At 55.3% G+C, this 20,509-nt stretch overlaps 1 protein-coding gene across 33 annotated transcripts in view; it reads left to right on the plus strand.

The window, feature by feature from the left end:
- The first annotated feature begins 257 nt into the window (after positions 1–257).
- PCBP3 (poly(rC) binding protein 3) overlaps positions 258–20,509 on the plus strand; it is a 63,064-nt gene continuing 42,812 nt past the window's right edge. For 9 of the 33 annotated variants that reach the window (XM_033007376.2, XM_033007377.2, XM_033007388.2 and 6 more), the window contains exons 1-4: positions 261–516; positions 4,115–4,186; positions 12,451–12,531; positions 13,815–13,920. In XM_033007376.2, coding sequence (XP_032863267.1) covers positions 13,855–13,920 — 66 coding nt within the window. In that variant the 5' untranslated portion in view covers positions 261–516; positions 4,115–4,186; positions 12,451–12,531; positions 13,815–13,854. Of the gene's footprint in view, positions 517–4,114; positions 4,187–12,450; positions 12,532–13,814; positions 13,926–18,741; positions 18,833–20,509 lie in introns of all 33 variants that reach the window. The other 24 variants (XM_033007355.2, XM_033007360.2, XM_033007357.2 and 21 more) reach the window with 8 other exon arrangements.

A 20,509-nucleotide genomic window follows, 5' to 3' on the forward strand; every position in this document is an offset into this window, starting at 1 on the left:
GGGGGAGGGCAGGGGCAGGTGTAAGGGCAGGATCGAGGGCAAGGGCTGGGGTAGAGTGGGTGTCAAGATCTGGTGCTGGGGAAGGGGCAGGGGCTTGAGCAGGGTCTGGGACAGGGGCATGGACTTTAGCAGGGCAGAGGCGGAGATCTGGGTAGGGGCAGAGCTGTGGACAGGGGTGTGGGCTGGGGCCGGAGCTGGGGGGGGGTGGGGGGGGGGGGGAGGGACTGGGGTAGACTCAGGGGCAGGGGCGGGAAGGGCTGGGGCAGGGACAGGGCGAGTGGGGCAGGCAGGGAGCAGTGGGGCGGTGCGTCGGGGGGGTCGGGGGGGGGGGCCGGGCAGGACCCACCGCTCGGCTCCGGCTGCCGCCTCCCTCGGAGCGAGCCCCGCCGCGCCCTCCCGGCCCCCAACTCCGCCGCTCCCCTCCTCCTGCCCAGCCCCTGCCCGATCCCTCCCCGCTCTGCACAGCCCGTCGCTCCGTCCTTCCGTCCGTCCGTCCGTCCGTCCGTCCAGGGGCAGGTAGGGGTTTGTCTTCTCTGGGGCGTTGTTTTCTGGGGAGGGGGGCGCCGGGACGGAGCTGCCGGTGCCGGCGGGGACCCGGGTGGGGCTGGTGGCGGGGAGGGGGACACAGCCCCTCCGACGAGGAAGCGGCTCCCGGTGCGCCGTCACTCCTCCAACCAGCCCGGGAGCAGGAGGCGAACACCCTCCAAACCCAGGGTGGCCGCGCAGAGTGGTGGGTCCCCCCCCCCGTGTCCCCATCCCTAGGGGCTCCCCCCCATGCCCTGCCACCTCCCGGGGTGCGCGTCTCCGCGCGGCTGCTGAGAGTTTTCCGTCCCTGACTCCCAGTCTGGGATGCTGCTTGGCTCGGCAGGGACTGGCCTCTACCAAAACAAGCTCCCGGTGGCCCTGGCCCACAAGTGGGGGTCCCCATGGGTGGCAACTTGCCGAGCCCCCCACCCGCTGCTGCAGGGAGAAGCGTGCGTGGGGACAGGTGATGGCAGGGATGCTGTGTGGGCGAGCCCTGGCCACTGGCTTTTGGGCGCGAGCTTCCCCGGGGGTCCCACTGGTGTCGGTCTGGTGTTTTTTGTTGAGCCCTGGCTCGGGGCGTGCTTGTCACCAAGCACCCACCGAACGGCTCATCGGTGCACCCAGCCGGGGCAGATGCAGCCCCAGCATCAGTGTGGGGGGGAGGGAGGGAGCCCAGGCCTTGTTTCTGGAGCACACGCCTCCGAGCTTCCTCCGCAGTTGGGCAAATCATCTCCTGGGAGCCCATTTCCCCAGCTGGGACCTTTCTGTCCTTCCTCTGAAATTGGGCTGGTTCATCGGCACGTGCCTCAAGGGAGCACAGGGTGCCCTGTGCTGGGGTTGCTCCCCCCCTCTGCACCTTTCCTCACATGGAGCCAGGTCGAGAGGGATAAGGTTTATTTGGGTACCGCCCCTGGGGCAGCAAGCAGCATTTATTGCCCAGGTCCTCCTGGTGAGGGGGGTCTGGGTGAGGCTTTGCTGACCCATCCTGGAGAAGGGGGGGGTGGAGGAGGGAGGGCATACCACCCTCCTTGCAGCAACCCAGCCCTGCGCGGCATTCTCTGGCTGTGCTGCAGAGCATCCCCACCCTGGTGCAGCTGCTGCATGGCCCCCCGGGAATGGCGCAGAGCCCCAGCTCCGCAGGGCGTCCTCCCTCACCTTGTGGCACGGGGAGCCGGGGGCAGATGGGGCAGATCTGGATGGGTAGCAGCACCTCCTGTAAGCGAGCAGCCTGGGGATGGAGAGCCCTGTGAGAGGTGAAGGAGGCCCCCGAAATCTCTGTGACCTAACCCGTGCTTCCTAGGAGCATTTCCATAGTTGCCTCTGGGAGGATGGAAGAGGGAAACCCCTGCCTGAGCTGGCTTTAAATGATGGTGGCGGAGGTGTAGCTCTGCCATGAAATTCAGGGCAGGCCCGTGCAGGTGCCGAAACCGCTGCCAAACACTTCTGGGGTCGGTCGAGAGATGCTCAGCCCCTGTGCTGCCCCAGTCTGTGGGGCTGCAGTGAGAGGCTTTCCCAAATATAACAAATATAACCCCTGGCTCCTTCCCCTTCTCTTTGCAATGGCTCCAGGAGAGTGTGGGCTGGTTTTGGGGCTGGAGCTGGCTCCCACCCAGCTGAGTTGGTGTGTCCAGTGAGCACAGCGAGGCTGGGGTGCTGCTGACACCCCTGGCACACGTGGTGTCCCTCAACAAACCCCTGCAGAGCCAGCCCCGGGTGCCCCGGGGCTGCTGGCAGTGCCCTGCCCCAGCCCCGCGCTGCTTCTTCACCCTGCTAATTGGGGAGGTCAATTAACGGCGCTAAGATGCAGCCAACATCCCGCACAGTGCCTGCTGGCTGTCCTTCCCTGCACAGAGGCTGCGGGGACGCCAGGGACATGTGCCAGGCTGGGTGGGACAGCGTTTGTGTCCCCAGGGTGGACCCTTCGCTCCCAGCCCCGGGGGCAGGGACGGGGACATCCTTCACCTTCCCTCCCTGTCCCGGAGCAGCGATGCCCGTGCCCACCGGCACGGCCGTGGGTTGAGGCTCTCGCCTTTCCACACGGCAGAAATACGTCAGCTTTTCATCAGGTTGGCAAGCAAACTGGTGCTGGCACCTCTCTGATTGTCTGCAGGGAAACCGGGGAGAAAAACTGTTTTTAACACAGAAGTCCCTCCTTTGAGTGTCCCCAAGGGGCCATTTTCTGTCAAGGAGGGAATATGGGATTTTCCAGCTATCAGGTTCGCCCCATTTTGGGGAAAGCCCATCAAGACTTGGCACACCGATGGATGGGGAGCCCTTTAGAGGAGCTATGAACGGTTGGTGACTTCCCAAATGAAGCAAGCACTCAGGAGCACAAAACCCAACCGCTTTCCTCTGAAAATGGCAAAACGAAGCACTTTGAATTTTCCACCTTATTTTTTCAGTTGCTTCTTCCCTTTGCTGAGCCTGTTTGGGCAGGCTTTGCGATGAGACACACAGAAGAGAGACGCCATTCCCCAGATGGGGGGAATGTGGTTACAGCCCTCTTTGGTCCAGCAGCAGCCCATCACCAGGGTCTCGTGGCGTGTGTCCTCCTTGCCTTGCCAGGGGAGGCATCGTGTCCACCAGCTTGGTGGCACACACGGTGGGGAAATCCAGCGTGATCCAGAGGAGGAGAAAGGGCCCACATGCAAGGGCAACCAGCCGGCATCTCCCAGGAAGGGGTTAATCCTGGAGCTCCAGATCTGGTATCCTATTGCTGGCTGCTTTGGGTAAAAGCTTTTTTGGCTCGGTTTCAAGGTCAGCGGCTGGAGGATGACTCATGCATCCTCCACCAAGGAGTAAAACCTCTTGTCCAGACTTTGCCAGCCCAAGGTGATGGTTTCCTGAAAATCCAAGTGCCCTGGAGGGCCCCGGTCTGCTGGGCCAGGGTTTTGGGAAAAGCTGCTTCCCCGTAGTGCTAGGCTCCGCTTGTCCTTAGGGAATTGGGGTGGCGGCACCTCCAGCTGGGTGATGCTGAAGCACCTGCACGGGTGTCCCTGGGATGGGGACCTGCTGGGGTGGGCACGGGGGGAGCGACCAGCACCAGCACGGCCCATCCGCGCTCAGCTGGGCGTGGGAAGGGGGCAGAGCCTTTTCTTAAAAGCCGCTGGAAGAAAATACCGTAAGCAGCGCATTTAGAAGCATGAGGTGCCAGCGGAGGTTGCAAATGCTCCTCGCCTTCTTCCCGACGTTCGCGGCTGAGCTGCGGCTCCTGGAAGGGTTTCTCGGCTTCGCTACGTGCGTGGTTTGGAGCTCCCCCCACCGCATTCGTGGTGAACATCGCACGAACGCGGGACTGATGGAAACACCGAACTGCGGCTAGCGTGGGGCTGGGGGTGCTGCCGGGGAGGGCTCTGCCTTAAAACCTTCCCCGCTGTGCAAACGCACCGCAGGTTCCTCCACCCCACACACACACACAAAAACCTCCGTGACGTGGTCGCGCACCTCTGGTTGCGGCATCTTTGCTCCAGCATCCTTGCAAGGATTTGGGCGGGGGGTGGGGGTTTTGCTGCTGGGCTGCCTTGCGCCCTGTCAGGGCGCGTTGTTTGGAGGATGCTTTCGCCCTGACTCTCAGCCCTTGTCTCCGCAGGGCAGGAGCTGCGCCGTCACCTCTTCCCAGATGGGCCTCCGAGTCGCGCTGCGCAGGGGACCGGCCCTGGGGGTAAGGAGGCAGGATCGGCCCCGCCGCAGGTCCAGGGCTGCCCAGGGGACTCCAGTCACGACAGTGACATGTCCCTCCCCGGCACAGGACACGCGGGGCTGGTGGCAAGGCCAGGCCAGGCCAGCTCCGTGCTGCCGAGGGGTGGTGCGTGCCCAGGTGATGTTAGGAAGCTGGATGTTCTGTGATGAGGTCCCCGCTGCCTGTTGTGCTCCTGAAATGATAAAAATGAGGACTTTTGGCCATGGCAGTGGGCGAGGGCACCCAGGTTTCGGTGCCTGAAGCGAACGTCTCCTCCCTTTTGTGTGTTACGGGAAAACCCACGGGAGAGACCCTCCTGGTGTGCAGGCAAAAAAAGTGGAGGGCTCAGAAAAGGTTTTGAGGCTTCAAGGTGAAATGATTTCATGCCAGGCAGCCTAATCCATCTCTGGAGTGACCCTGCTCGGGGCAGGAGCTGGACCAGAGACCTCCAGAGATGCTCACAGCCTGACTCACTCTGTGCCTCTGGCCTTCATTCAAATACAGAAATGATTCACTCTTTAAAGGCTTTTATTTGACTGATATGAAGGCAATGTTTTGGGGAGCTGTAGAGAGCAGACCCCAGGGTATCTGTGAAATGAAACCCTTCCCTGTGCCTGTGCAGCCCCACGGGGTGGGTGAGCCTCTCTGCTGTGGTTGCCCGTGGCCACTCAGTGAAACGCACCTTGGGAATCTTGGGAAGCTGCAAAGCCCAAAGCCAGCGGGCAAAATCCACACATTTGTGCCTTCTCATAGCTTTGGGGGGAGATTCTCCTGATCTGGCTATGTCAGATGCTTTGTGTCAGGGGAAGAGGGTGCCCCAGGGACACCCCGGGTGGGTTCCCTGAGCTTGTGCAGGGCGAGGGATCTTGGAGGGCACACGAGGCTGTGATGGGGAGGACGGTGAGCACGTGGCAAAGGTGCAGAGAAGCAGCCCTGTAGCATCATCGGGGCGTTAGTGTCTGCTGAAAAATCCACCTAGGGGGACCTCACTTCAGACATCTCACCAGCCTGGACACCTCTGTGACTCAGTTTCCCCACCTGGAAAATATGTTGCCCCTCCAGGGGATTTTGGACGCCAGCACATGACAGGGGATGGACAAGTGAGAGACCTGAAATTTCCTGGTCTTTCTGCACAGCTTGGGTAGCTGTGGTCCCTGGGGACATGCACCGATAGCTCACCCTCTCTCTCCCGGGACATTTCCTCGCATGCAGACCCTGTGCCGGGGGTCTGGCTCTCCAGGCGTGGGGCAGAAGAGATGCTGTGCCATGCTGATGTCTGTTACAGCTCAGCTAGAGCTTCACCGGGCTCTGCCGGTCACCCATGCACCTCCATCAGAGGACCAGGGTGCAAACCATGCCCAGATGCCATGCGTTCCAGCCTGGATGGTCTCTCTCCTTGCCCTGGGCTTCAGTCTCCTTTCAAGTGTTTATGAGAGCTAACGTGCCTGCCATCGACAGCTCTCCCTGTCACAGATAGAAAACACCCAGAGTTTTGTGAGTAGAGCTGACTATCTGGCAAGATGTTTCTCCTTTGCAAGCACTCAGGAGTAGTTTTGCCAGCCCTTAAGCAAGGAAAAAAAAAAAAAAAAAAAAAAAAACAAACAAAAAAAAACCAAACAAAAAACAAAACAACCCAAAAGAATGGACCATGGCACCAAATTCACTGAACTCCTCGGTCTCGGTTGCCTCTGGAGCAGAAGGAAAATGAATTGGAGGGGGTTGGCTGCTTGCGAATGGACCAGGGAGGAGGACCGGGCTGTGCAGACCCTGGGGTCTCCTTGGGCTGACCTCTGCTCGGGAATCTTCTGGGCAAAAACACCCTTCTGAAATGCGTGGGGTGGGCACGGCCATGGGTGCTGTCCCGGGGAGCTGCTGGTGGCATCTGCTGCTGAGGCTTGGCTCCGGCTTGAGTGCTTTGACGTCGGTGTGCTGTATCACTCCTAATCCTTTTAGTGATGTCTAGGGTTTGGAGAGGGCATATTTGGCTCTCCAGATCCCGTCCTGAGGGCCTAAACTAGCCCACTCCAATGGGTCTGATCCCCGTTTTTCCTCAAAGGTGAGGATGGACCAGGGATCCCATTGCCGATGATCCATCTCATCCCAGTGACTGCTCCTAAGATTTCCTTAGCCCACCAAGGACTTCTCGTGTGCAGCAAAGCCTCAACCCTTCATGGCCGGGGAGCCCTCTCGAAGTTTTAAAAAACTCACTAGATACAGCTTTCCCTAAGGAGACATCAGCTGCCATGTCTTCCTGGGCAGGGAACTTATGACATAGCTTTCTGTGACCTAAATGAAATGTCCACTTGTCCCAAACCCAGGTCTCCATCACGTACCCAAGCCCCTGGCGCTGCCTCCTCTGCCCTTGGGGATACTGGGGTCCCTCCAATCATGCTGGATGCTGCTGGCATTTGCCGGAAGAGAGAGGGAAAGGTGGAATGCTGAGCTTCCCCCCCTTGCCAACCGATTTGTCCTCTAGGAGATTAGTCCCCTTCCCTGGCTTACGGGGGGATTTGCAGCTGCTCCATCTGGTCGAGCCCAGCAAGTCAGCGGGTTCCGGGGAGGAGCAGCCAGATCCCAGCTGCTGTCTCCGCTCTCGGGCATCCCAGGCAAAGCCACCCCTGGGCTTGCACCTTGGGTTGGGCATTTCTGCTTGTATCTGTCAGAAAGGAGCATAAACCCCCAGAGATACGCGGGTGAAAATCCCACTTGCAATGTGGTTTACACCTGAGAGTGTTTGTCAATGGAGCCGATGAAAACTGTGCGGAGCAATGGCAGGTTTTTTGAGCTGTTGTTGGCCGGTAGAAAGCCTTGAGGATGCTCGAGGGCCTCCCCTTCCACACAGGATGGTCCCAAGGAGATGATCGCCCTGTAAAACCCGCCTGGCCTTTGGGAGAGCAGGCAGGTGGATGGGAAGGAAAGCATCTCAGTGCGGGTTTTCCCAGGTGGACCCACAGTGTGGCTTTTTGGGTAAATGAGAGGAGTTTGCTGCCCAGATTTTCTGGAGGGGAAAACCAGGAGGTGATAGGGGCACTACAGGTCTCTCCCCTCTTCCACTCCGTTGCTCCCATCTCATCACCAGGCACCATTTGAAGGTAGTGGATAGGAAGGAGGCTGGAGCTAAGGTAGGGAAGAGCTGATGACAAGTTGGTTTACGGGGACTGGATTTATAGGGACTGACTGAATTAGGTTTGTGGAAGCAGCAGAGGGGGGGATGTTGTGGGGCCAGGGCTTTGCTGAATGCTGTTCTGCTCCCAGGCTATGGGGACCATGGGACACGGATCCTGGCCAAGAGCGGGTCTGGTGTGCTGCTGGACCCAGGAACGTGCTCTCCCCATGCCACTGTCTTTTCAGCTTGCATGGGGCCACGTGGGACCCTGCCAGGCCCCTCCAGTGATGCTCCCAGTGGGGCTTCTCTCAGAAAGCACCGGCTTCTCTTCTAACGTGGCAGAAAATCACAAAGAGGGGAGCTCCGGGCAGTGGAGACGAGATGCTGATACACCAACACTGACCCCATCCCACTCACCCACCACTGCAGAGCCTGGAGTGGGGACCAGTTTCGGCCCCCCGTCTCCGTTCTTCTCCCTTTGCCGTTTTTCCAGGAATACCAATGGAGGCTGCCAGGTGTCAGCTTGGAAATCTTTTAACTTTACCTCGTCTCCCCAAATGGACAATGTCTCCGCTCATTAGGTACCCGCCCAGGGGGCAGATGTCAGCTCTGCTCATGGCTTTTCTCAGCTCATCTCTGACGAGACTCTTGACGGCTTCAGAGCGCTCCGGTCCCATCACGTCACGCCGGCTCCTGCCCGCAGGGCTGCCCGCTCTGCTTGCCCGCCGGCCGTGCTGTCCTGGTGGCAGCTCACCTACAGCCCCCCCCCCCACCTTGGGCTCCCCACCTCCCCCTCTTGAGGAGTGCGGTTTTGAAGGGTGTTTTGTTAAAAGGCTGGAAAATAACAGGCACCGGTGGCACACGCGTGGCGTGTGTGTGCAGAGCTGGAATTGGTTTTCCTTGCCCAGGCAGCGCCTGGGAGGAGAAGCCATCTCTGAAGTCTGCCCTTTGAGGCTGATGCGTCCCGACAGCTTGTTCACTGGGACATTAAAATCGTTGCCTCTGTCTGCGTAAAACACCCAGTAAGGCGGGTGATGGGAACACGGGTCAGGGGAGGATCGTTTTCTCCCCTGCGCAATGAGCGGCGGCACCGAAAACCCCGAGCAGCAGAACAAAGCAGATCCCAGCAGTTCAGGGGCTGCTGCAAGGGGTCCCGTCCAACATGAAGGGGGACAGCAGCCGGAGGGGGGATGATGCAGATGGAGCTGTCTTGCTGAGGTTCCTGTCTATAAGGTGTACTATAGGTTTGGTGATATGGGGAGAGAACATTCCCATCCCCGTCCCATCCAGTGCATCCCTCACCAGCTGCACAATGTGTTTTCCCAAAGAGCTTGACTTTTTACCTGCCGGGCTGGCAGCAAAGCAGGAGGACATCTGCAAGCTCTCCATGCTTTCTGCAGACCTTGGACCCCACACAGGTGCCCTGTAGTCCCAAACACAGGGCCAGGTGAGATGCCCTATGGGCACAAACAGCCAAGCACTCGCAGGTGAGGGGAAGCTGAAGTCCACCTTGGCTGGCTGAGTTTGCAGGAGAGGCAGGCTGGTTGTCGGAACAGGTTTTGGTTTTGTTTTTTTTTTTTTAGGGGGGGAGGGTGGTATGTAGTAAAGGATATGGGAGGACCTGCTGTTATTTGGGATGATAGGATAGGGCAGCGTGCCAGGGTTGTTAGGGGGCTGCTTCTGCATCTCCAGCTCAGAGTAGGCACAGAGATGGGGAGGCTCTGGGCAGGGCTGCTGAAAATCTGGTTTTGCCTGAGAAAGCTTTGCTTTGAAGGGCCCTTAAAAACAATTCCTGGTGTGATCTGCTGGTTTGGGCTGGGCAGCAGGCAGCGTGTGAGCTGGGGTGCTCTGGACACCCACCAAGGCGGTGCCAGGGGCAGCCTCCGTGCCTAGGTGCTGCTTTGGACGCCCACAGATGTCCTCAAGAGCAGTGCTCACCAACTTGCTCTTCCTGAGCAAAAGCAGGGGTGTTGTCACAGCCCCGTGGGACCAGGCACAAGACCTGCTCACACGTGGAAGTACCTGTCAGCTCACCTCCAAGGCTGGGCACAAGCAGGGAGCCACACACAGCTCATTCACATTTGCATCCTATCGATGCCATATGGTCAAACCTTATTCAGAGAGCGTTTGGCCTTAACTCCATAATTCCTCTTTACCCACTCAAGACTAAGCGCTGTGAAATTTTGAGCCCCCTGGAACGAGGTGGCCGAGCTCTCCAGTGCATCAAGCTGAGGGTGCTGCCGAGCCCCTGGGGACTGCTGTCCTGCGTGGGGTCCCTGCTGCTCGGGATGCTTAGTGACTCTCTGGTGTGAGTTAGGGATGTCAAAATGTCATAGTCTACAGAGGCTGACTTTTGAGGGGAGTGACCGTGTCAGTGCTTTGGAAATCATCGCATCCTCGGGTGCTGTTGTCTGGGGGCAATAGGTGTGATTTTGCTGGGATCTGGGTACTTCTGCCACTCTGCTGTTCGCAAATGACTCCTTCAGCATCCTGGGTGACCCCTCACGAACACTGCTGACCAAATTTACTAGTGGGACCTCGTCCATGAGAACTAGCGGGTGAGCTGGCCGTGTAGGGATGGAGCCGTGCTCTCCACTGCCATGGATCAGGAGATAGAAAGTTTTTGGTGTGATAAGCTTGCTGGTGTCTTTCTCACAGCAGCCACGTGTGTTCCACTGGAGAGAAACAACCAGGAAAAAAAAATGAATTGACTCCTCTTCTTGTACTGCCAGAGCAGACATAAGGTGCAGGAGATGGAGAGATGGTGGTGGGGATGATAGTCTACCAGCAGACCAAAAGGTTGCTTTTCCATAAGTTTGTGATGCCGCCTTTTAAGACAACTCCTGACTGCCTTGCCCTGGTCACAGATGAGCAAGATACCACAGTCTTGTGATGTGGGGGCACAGGCAGCTGTCACAGCCAGTGCCTCTTTGGCCACGGTGGTGCCACTGGATGCCCGGCTTCTGGAAACAGCCCCATGGGAGTTGTCGGGGGATGCTTAAAGCAACTGTGGTCACGAGCTGTGGTCACTCGGCTTTGGAACGCTGAGGTTTCTGCTTGGAGGCAGCTTTTGGATTCTTTGAGGTGCACTCATGCCAGTGCTGGAACGGAGGTTCCCAGCATGGCACCACCAGTTCTCTGGGAAATGCAGATGCAGCCGTACCCGGAGGTGGCTTTTACCTTAATCGCAGAAAAAAACAGTTAGGTGGCTAAACAAGTGTACAGCTCCTCTGCATGGTTTGGCTCACCTGCTCCTGTGCACCTCAGGGGGCTGCAAGACATAGAAATAGCAGGTTTTGAGATTGGCTTACAAGTCTATCTGTACCAAACATTCAGAGGAAAAAAGCTGTTCTGGAAGCAGGAGTCTCTGTGGGTGGGTGTACACATGGTGCACAGTGCAAGACCACGGGGTCATGGGTGGGATCTTACTGTGCAGCCTGTTGGTGGAAGGGTTATAACATAACACAAAGCAGAGCTGCTGGGAGACGGACCCATATTTGATTAAGAAAACTGCTGACAAATTCTTTAATGATGCGTTTCCTGAATGCTAGGCTTTGTCTTGGGATAAACTCAAACCTATGACCTGGAAGACAAATAAAAGTTAATTTCCCCGTGAATTCACGGGCTGCGTTGCCGTGGGTCGCGGCTCTGTGCCCGCGTGGGCAGTGGAGAGGCAGGATGTGCCCGTGGGGCTGTGGCGGAGGGGCTTGCCTGCACTGGTGATGGGAAGAAGGAAAGGGGTTTTCTCGCAACCCCCTTGTCCTCCCAACATCCTGTCGTGGTTTAGGCCTGATTGACAGCCAACCGCAATGCAGCACCTCTCTCTCCCTTCCCCTCCGGCAATGAGAAGGGACAGAGAGCCAGGCTTGGGGTTCAAGATAGGACTGGGATGGGGGAAAATCCCCCTTTTATGATCACGAGCAAAAGGCAGACTCGTTAGGGGAAGAAAAAAAGAACATACATTTATTACAGACACTAACAACACCTAACAGAGTAGGACAGTGAGAAGCATTGCCACATCTTGAGAACACCTTCCCCCCACCCCTCCCTTCTTCCCGGGCTCAGCTCAGCTCCCGATATCTCTACCTCCTCCCCCAGTGGCGCAGGGGCAGGGAATGGGGGGTGCAGGCAGTGCTCCCACTTTCTTCATCTTCGGTGAGGGGAGTGTCCGGAACTTGTTCCCCCTGCTCCATCGTGGTCCCCCTCTCACAGCAGACAGTCCTCCACAAACTTTCTCTGACTTGAATTCCTCCCACAGGCCGCAACGTTCCCCACACTGCTCCATCATGGGTCACTAACTTCCTCCGACTGGATTCCCTCCCACGGCTGCAGCCCTTCCCGAGCTGCTCCGGCGTGGGACTCCCCCGCATGCTGCAATCCTCCCAGCGCTGAATTACAGCAGCGGGGCTGCCTTTTCCCACGAGACCCCGGCCTTCTTCGGGCACAGAACCTTGATCATCCATACGGAGGCCACAGGCCACAAATCAATGTCTGCTCCACCGTAGCTCTCCATGGGTGGCGGGGGGGGGCCGCCCTGCTGTCTCCCCACAGGATACAGGGGGGTCTCTGCTCCGGCACACCTCCCCCCTCCTTTCTTCCTCCGTTCCTCCACTGACCTTGGTGTTCACGCAGCTGCCCCAACTCCTCCTCACAAGTCCGACTGCCCGTCACCACGTCCCTTCTTAAATACGTTATCGCAGAGGCGCAGCTGATTGGCTCAATTTCTCAAACAGAAGTGGAGCTGACTTGGAGCTGGGGGAGCTTCGAGAAGCTTCTCACAGGGTGCCGCCCCGATAGCCCCCTCCCCTGCCACCAAAAAACTCCACCATTCACTCAACCCAGGACACATCCTGACTCCTTGCCCGAGCCCCGCCTTATTCATGTGTACTCTGATGAAGCTGGTGCTGTGGCCAGGGTTTTTCCTTCTTTTTCTCAATACTGGAATCAGTGACCAGAAGTTTGGGCTGATTGGAATAAAAAAAAAAATTACCAGCTCGGGGCCGTTCTGCCCTTGTGCTTGCCCGTTCCCCAGGTTGCCTGTGGCCATGGCAGCAGTGCTGGGAGGGTGTTCTCGCAGGTTCCTGGGTGGGGGGGCCTGGCCAGGCACCCCGGGGTGCTGAGATATTGTGCTCTCTTCCAGGTCCTCCCCTGCTGCCTCTGGTGCTGACCCCAGCCCTCTGCCCCACGGGATCCCCGACCTGCCCCCGCTGCTCCTCCAACGGTGAGTCACAGTTAGGGTTTCCCATCCTTTCCAATTTATTTTGGCTATTTGTATTAATTTTTTTGTTTTCTTTTCTTTTGTTCCCTGTGTTTTGAGAGTCCATGAGGAAGGATGTTACAATTCTGATGGTTAGTGGGATTTAAAAATTATTTTGCTTGTGTAGGCTCAGTGGAGAGTAGTGAAATTTCTCAGGGTCCATCCTGGGACGTGTCCTGCTTGTGGGTGACACCAACTGGGGATGCAGTCACTACCTCAGAGGACATAGCTGCCATTCAGAGAGACATATAGAGTATTGTAGGGAAAAAAAAACATTAATTATGAGGACAGTTGGTTGCTGAGAGAGACTGTGCAGTCTCCATCCTTGGAGGTTTTCAAGCCCCAAAGGGATAAAGCCTTGGTCAACCTGCTCTGTTCTTAGTGCTGAGGGTGCTGTGAGCTGCAGGCAGGAGTAAAGACTGACCTCGGAGGGTCTCAGGGGCTCCCCTCCCACTGACGGGCTCCTTCCCACAGCATCAGCCCCTCATGCCCAGGTCACTGGAGACGAGCACGGTGGTTGCTGTGTCACCTGGAAGAGGAAGGTTTCCCCTTATAACACACAAGCTGCATTTCCCTTTATAAGGCACATCAAGAGCAGCACCAAGTCTGAGCAATGAGCGGGGCCTGCAGCTCACTCACCCCGCTGCCCAAAGAATATTTTGGGTGCTGGAGAGGTTTTTCTGCCCTCCGGCACTCAGCTTATTAACAGCTCAGACTGCTCAATTGATTTTATTGACGGGTAATGCATGCCCCAGTTAACTTATTGGGAGCAGCAGCAAAAATAAAGCCATAAAAATAACCCGGCGCCCATGTCACTGAAACGTGCTGGATTATTTCCATTGTGGTTTGATTTCTGGATGAAGCAAACCCTTGGCTTGTGCTCCCTGTGTGTGGGGGGGTGTTCCTGCAGCCAGACTGCTGGGCTGTGGTCACCTGGGAGGTCTTGTTGGGGTCGTGTCCCGGGGACCCCCTCCTTCACACCCCAGCTCTTTGGTTGACTTCCCTTGGGTGATGAAAGCAGGGGCAGGACCTGCCCAAACCTGCCCTGAATGTAGATAAAAATATAGGCAGGGATTTGCTGCCTGCCCCATAAGCAACCTGGAGATGATGCTCCGGATCGTTTTGTCCTCCCCAACCCAACCCATGTTTTATTCCCCTCTGAAATTCATTTTTTTCTGGACAGTAAGCAGACATCGGGTGTCCTCCCTCTGTGCTGTGCCTAACCTCTGCCGTGTCTTGCTCTGCAGGCTCGTGCCGCGGGCCGCCGGTTTCCACCCCGCGCTCAGCATGCCCTTGTCTGGTGCAACCAGACCCTCCAAGGAATTGCTCCGGAGCTCAAGGCCAGGCTGCAGGGTAAGGTAAGGTGAGCTCAGACCCTTTCCAAATCCCGGGGGGGTCTTCACAGCCACACCGTGGTCTCGCTTAGGCTATAAAATGCCTGCAGAGAGGACGTGGTTGGGCTCTGCAGAGAGAGGTAGTGCTGCCCCGCAGGGACCCAGCTCCACGTGAGGGGCAATGCTGTGGCGTGGGCAAAACAGGGGAGGGGGTTCTGCTCCCTGCATGATGCAATCCTGCTAACAGGGCTTCTGTGAGGGGTGTGTTGTGCTGCTGGGGCCTCTCTCTGCAAAGGGGCTTGGGCAGTCATGAATCCGTGCAGGTCTCCCTGTCCTGCTGCCTCTGCCCTCGTTGCACTCGGCCGCCCGCTTTCCACCACGTTGGTCACAGGGGTCCATTAAAACCGGCTAAAGAGCTAAGCTGGGAAGCGCATCGATGAGGTTGTTCTCTTCAGCCACTCTGCTTTTGTTACTAAAATAGATCTGCTTTGGCCCGGGGCCATTGTGTTGTCCCGGGCATTGACTATCTCAAATGGACGGCGAGGCAACATTTTCCATTAGTGAAGAGGAAGACACATGTCTCCGAGTGAGAAGACAGCTCCATAAAGCAGAAATGTTGTAGCAACAGACGAATCCACCTCTCTTCTCTCCCTTTCCTTTTAAAAGTGTTGCTCATCCCTGTTTTCTGCACATAAAACCCTGGGAGAGACCGGCCAGAGCAACACCCTATACCTGCAACAAGATGGTGCGTTTTGGGTCAGGGCAAAGAGGTTTCTCAGAGGAGCTGCAGGTGACCCAGGAAAGTACGGCAAGGGTAGAACTTGCCCAGAAACCTGTGAGGAGGGTTGTCTGTCATCACTGGTGATGTGGTGGGTACTGGTTGTGCCTGGTCTTGACCATGCACTGTGTGAAGTCTCTGCCGTCACCGTCTGCGGCTCCTGTGTGCTACGGGCAGCCTCTGACAAACACATCCATCTGCAGAGGGGTTTTTGGGGGGAGTGGGGGGCAGCTTAGTCTTTCCTGCTGGTAGCCTGGAGGCCATCAGTTGAAGGGAGGATGCACGTGGGAGTGCATCCCTGGAGGGCTTTGCCTCTTCCCTGCTTGCTGACATCTCCTCGAGCACGGCAGGTCTTGGGGAAGAGATTCCCATTGCCAACCCCAGGAAAACCAGGGCATGGCCTTGCTGGGGGAGCTGAGTATCCTGCTGGGGACCAAGTCCCCAAACTGTCCTCCCACAAGCGCTCGTAACCCCAGTCTGTCCAGCAAGTGCGTTCTGTTGTCTGGCTCTAGTGAAAACACTTTTCTGCAGTAAGGGGTTATTAAAGCATCATTTGGATGAACATCATGACATCCCACAGCTTCCATCTCCCTCCAGGATGGTCTCCGACCTCATTTTTCTGCCTTCCCATGCTCCCTGTCCAACATCCCATCCCTTCTCTCAGGCCTGTGCCCTGGACCCTCTCCCACATCTGCAGTCAGGAGAGGAGCCTGGTTCTCGGCTCTGTGCAAGTCAGAAGCAAGGTGTGGTTTTCATTTTAAATGCTAACCCTTCTTCAAGGCTGTTTTCGACCTCTTGCCCCATGGGATTTCATCCTTAGAACTCAGAGCTGATCCTGTGTGTGTAGTACCATGACTATTTTGTAGAAAAACTACAGGTGCGAGGGACGCCTGGAAGAGGACTCCGTTTTTGGAGACCACTTGGCACTGGGAAACTGCTGCTGCTCCATCTCGCATCCTGGAGATGAGACGAGTGGTCGCTGCTGATGCTGGGGGCCAGAGATGCTGTGAGCGCAGCCAGGCGCTCGGGTGGGAAGTGTCCGTGCCAGCAAGGGGAAAAAGGCTGCGACACAAGGCTGCGACACGGTGGTGGGGACATGCCCACCAGTGGCAAGCCATTTCCCAATTTGACCCTTCTGCTTCATCTGAACCCGAAGGTGAATGAGCAAAGCTAGCAGCATCGATCCGGGATGCGGCCTGATGAGCGCCGTGCCCTGCGGGGAGCTCGGCCCCCAGCGTCAGATCCCTTTGCTCGCTGTTTTTTTCCTGCCTCCCCTTCACGCCTTGCCAAAGCGATCGGTCGGAGCGGGGCCCGGCGTGGCACCCCATGACCTTGCCGGGGGCCGGGGGGATGCCGTACGGGTGCCCGCAGAGAGCTGCCCCGCTGCCCGATGGGCTTCTCCCAGCCGCGGCCGCCTCTCCGCCGTTGGTAAGCCTGGCGTCTGCCTGCCATCACCTCGGGGGTGCAGGGAGGCACATGCTAAAGGCAAAGACGTTGGTACCGATAAAGCCCATGCTGTGTGCCAGGAGGCACGTTTCTCGTAGGCGATGAAGTTGTCTGCCAAGCCGCACGCTGCTTCTCCCGGCTCAGGGGGTCTGATGTCTTAACAAGCAGCAGTGCGTCGATGGTGTTTAATTTGGACTCAGCTTGCAGGGCAAAATGTAACTTGAAGCATCTCCGTGCTGCTCTTAAGTCTTCAGGTAAAATGCCGTATGAACTGGCAAATTGTATTTCTTTGACCCATTGGGAAACAAATCCTGAGTGCAGGTTGGAAACCTGGAACTTGCCTCGACTAATACATAGAAAGCTTGGGTTTGGGGAAAGAAAGATGATGTGCCTTCCCTCAATATCTTCCGTGCTTTAGCCACAGATTTTCCACAGCTGAAAATAACAAACCATTTTAATCTAAGTATTGCTTGTTCTGATCTTTTAATCCAGCTTGCTTTCTATCGACAGAGCAGCCTAAAATTATTTCTCTGCCTGCCTCTCTATTATATAATTATTCAGAAGATTACTCAGGAGCCAGATTTATCTGGGCATCACTGGGGAAGGATGAGGGGGCTGCAAACAGGGTGCTGTGGGGCTGGAAGGTGGAGGATTTTATTCTCTCCCTTTGCACACTGGCCACCACAAAACACGAGAGGGGAAAGCAGCGAGCTGAGGGATGTTGGCCGTGTCCATAGTTTGCATTTAAGTGTGGCAAGTTTCTCCCTTGGCTTGTATTTGTTGGACTGAAACGCCCCATCGTTTGGCTGGTGGCTGGAGAAGTGTGACCCTCCAAGCCACAGAGGATTTCAGGTGAAACCCTGCAGTTCTCTACACCGTTTCAGGCATTTTATGGCTGTACTTCTCTTTTTGATAACGTGGAGGGACGGTCTGGCCTCGAGAAGGACCTGGAAGTAGGGACTGTGCTCCTGATGCTTTTCCATCCCTGTGCAGAGCCGTGTGGGGGGGGAACAGCCGCAAGGGAGAACCAGCAGGCGGGCTGAGTGCCGGGTCGGGATGTGGTGGTGATGCCAAGAACTCATGGAGGTGGCCAGAGCTGTGCTTTTTCACCAAAGCCCAAGCTCAGCTGGTTCTTTGAGGAGCCTTAGGCGTTACCCTTAGATAAGAAGGGCTTGAGCCCTTGAATGATGGGATGGCTGGGGACAGCTGCTCTGCAATATTGAATTTCATCACCGAAATTCAAGGGCAGATGCCAGAGGTAGATTCACTCAGGGCTTTCCATTGGCAGGGGTGATGAACAGGCATATTGCTGCCACGACGAGATGGCACAGCCGTGGGATTTGCCAGGTAGCCAGAAAAAATGCAGCTTCTGACTGGCGCCACACATGAGCTTGAGCTTTGACAGGGAAAATAGGAGGATGTCTTGGGTTCCAAAAATGCATTTTCCCCTCCCCGATCTGAGTGTCTTGACACTGGTGGGCTGGTGCCTGCGTTTACCGAGGGAAGGCTGGGAGCTGCTCGGCCTGTGGACCGTGGCTGGCTGGGATGTGGTGGCTCCGAGCTGCTGTCCCTTAGGAAATACAGAGCTGGGGCAAGACAGGACCCCCAGCACCAGTCAAAGTCGGACAGTGGGAGCTGTGGCCCCTTGCTCCACGGGGCCGTGGGGACCCTTCTGAGGCAGAACATCCCCAAAAACCGTGCCGCGTTTTGGGTTTGGGGAGTGTCTGTTTGGGGGGACCGCTTTGAACCGGCCGTGTGGTGGTGGGAGTAGGTGGTCCCCACCTCGAGCGTGCCATGCTCCCTCCGCTGCGCTTGGTCCTTCTTCCAAGAAAGCTGTTTCAGCAGACCCCCTGCCCCTAAAGCAGGAGACTTGTCATCTCTCAGAGCAGTTGGTTGGTGCAATAACCACTGTGCAATAGCCGTAAGGCAGCAGAGGACTGGATCACCTTGGGAGAGGTCAGAAGCAACGCGGGGGCACAAGATAATACTTTATTTTTTTTTTGGTGATGGAACAGTTGTAGGACATCCCCTTCCTTCAAGGTTCGGGGAGCCAGCCGAGCTCTGGGTTCTGCAGTCAGGGCTTCAGCCTGGTCCGCTGCTGCTGCCTCTGAGATGAAGGGTTTAGCACAGCCCATTGCCAGCAGCCGAACGTGCGCTGCTGTATGCCCTCCTCTCCCTCCCGGAGGCTCCGTCTCTGAAGTGGGTGGGCAGGCACCGTTCTGGTGGTACGCTGGTAAAGCCCCTCCAAATCTCCCCCCTGCACACAGGCAGCGCTCCGGTGCTCATCTCGTACCCAAGCTCCTTCCTCCTTCATGTTGAAAGCATTGGCTGGTTCGCCCTCATCGCCTTGAGGCAACCCAATTTGCTCAGTGGCCTTTAAAAAAATAAAAAAAAAAAAAAAAAAATCAAAGCCCACTGAAATGACAAGAACATCAGCAGTGGGTGCATCCCCCCTTTCCAGCCAATGGAGGGATTTGGGAGAAAATAGGTCACGTGCTCTTCATCCTGTGCCACGTGGTGGACCTCCCAGGGCCAATGAGGTTCGGAACCCTCTGCGCCGTACGGCAAAAAAAAAAAAAAAAAAAAAAAATCACTGGGATTTTTTTCCCCCCCTAGCATTTTTCATCCTTTCCAAACGTGAAAAGACTGGCCATCTGTCCGGACCCCCCTCACGCCAAATCGGCACTAAAGCGGCTCTTTGGGGAAGGTAAGAAGATTTAAAAGATTGTGTTGGTGGAAGACCACCTGCCGCATGCAACTTTTCCTACCCATGAAAATCAGGGAAGAATCATGGAATGAGTCGGGTCTGGGGCTGCAGGATGGGCTAGAAGGGCTTTGAATGCTTAAGAGCCATCTTAAGCGAATCTCTCATAGAGGAAATTTAAGTCTGTGTCGGAGGGAGGTGGGATTATGGGAGAAATAGGTGTGTGAGCAAAGGGGTTAGCTTAAGTTAACGGCTGCTCCTCAAGTCCCTCCTATAAGATATTTGCAAAATATTTTTGCCAAATTATTTTGCAAAATATTTTGGCAGAATTGTTTTGCAGAACTGTTGTTCTCTGTGTGTGCTTTATTTTGATAAAATCTAATTTTACCTGTGTCTTGCGGCTAATGCCAAAGATTGTATCCCTGGGTAGAGAAGCGTCCATCTCGACATTGACCAGAATATTCAGCCATTCCTAATTTGTGTGATTTACAGTACAGGCTTTGGATAGTGTCGTTTATGTATGCGCTCGTGTGGGAATAGCACAAACTGAATTGCCTTAAAGAAATTGATACTAAAATAACATAGATGTTAATCACGTCTTAGTCTGGCAACGCAATAAAACCCCTGACCCGGTTTGATTTAATTTTTACCTTTTGGTTCTATTTCCATTAATTTTTTGCCTTGTGCCAGGGAAATTTGATTTGGAAAGAGGAATACCTTTTATTATGAGATTCGCTTTGTTTTCTTTTCAGTTTGCCTTCAGGTAGGCATTTCACTCAGGGTGGTTAAATTATTTCTGATACCGTCAAGTTTCTGTTGCTTTTTCTTTGGTTACACCATCACTTTATAAGTAGAAAAGTGAAATATTAGTTGCAAAGGTTATGGAGGACTTAAATGCTGTTGAAATCAATCCCAAAATATCATCTCCTTATTATAAAGGGAAAATGTTCTCAGACATATTTTTCTTGTAATCTGAGTTTTCTGGGATAATTGAATGTTAATGTGAACCATATTAGAAAATCTTATTTTATTAGTCAGAAGTCACGTCCGGCTTAAAAATAAATCAGAAACAGTAGATCAAGGGCATTGTGTTTAAGTTTCCATAAAATGATTGACCTTTGTTTTGACAGATGCAAAGACAGATGCTAGCCTGCATTTTGATACAGAAACCAAACCCTGAAAACCAGCAGTTTTTCCACATATCTGGGGTTTTGCTTTTAATACAGAATTCCAAAATCTCAGATTTCCCCTCTTTTTAATGGATTTATTTATGCAAACATTTTTAGTATTCTCAGATACAAAAGCAAATTTGAAATTCTTTCTTCCTGAGAAATGGCTGTAAAAAATGTTCTTTTAATCTTGGCTGAATTAAGAGGTTGTTTCTTTCTGAAGAAAACCGATCATTTCAGGGTGGGGAAAAAAGGCTACTGACCAAGACCAAGAGAAGAAAAAAAAAACTCTTTAAGTGGTTTCAACATTATTTTAATGTTCATGTTGCAATAGGTGCAAATTCTGCCTTCAAAAGGCTCTCGAGAAGTTGTGGGATTTTAGTGCGTAGGATCAGAAGATGGGAATGTTGTCAGAATTGGTGGCATGGGTTGTGCCGAGCGGACCGAGCAAACCACCCCCGCGGTGGCCAGCGCCGATTTGAGGCGGCAGCGGAGGGGACCTGGGCGCCCG

Source organism: Tyto alba, unplaced genomic scaffold (genome assembly GCF_018691265.1).
Source record: "Tyto alba isolate M040663 unplaced genomic scaffold, T.alba_DEE_v4.0 Super-Scaffold_7, whole genome shotgun sequence".
NCBI lineage: Eukaryota > Metazoa > Chordata > Aves > Strigiformes > Tytonidae > Tyto > Tyto alba.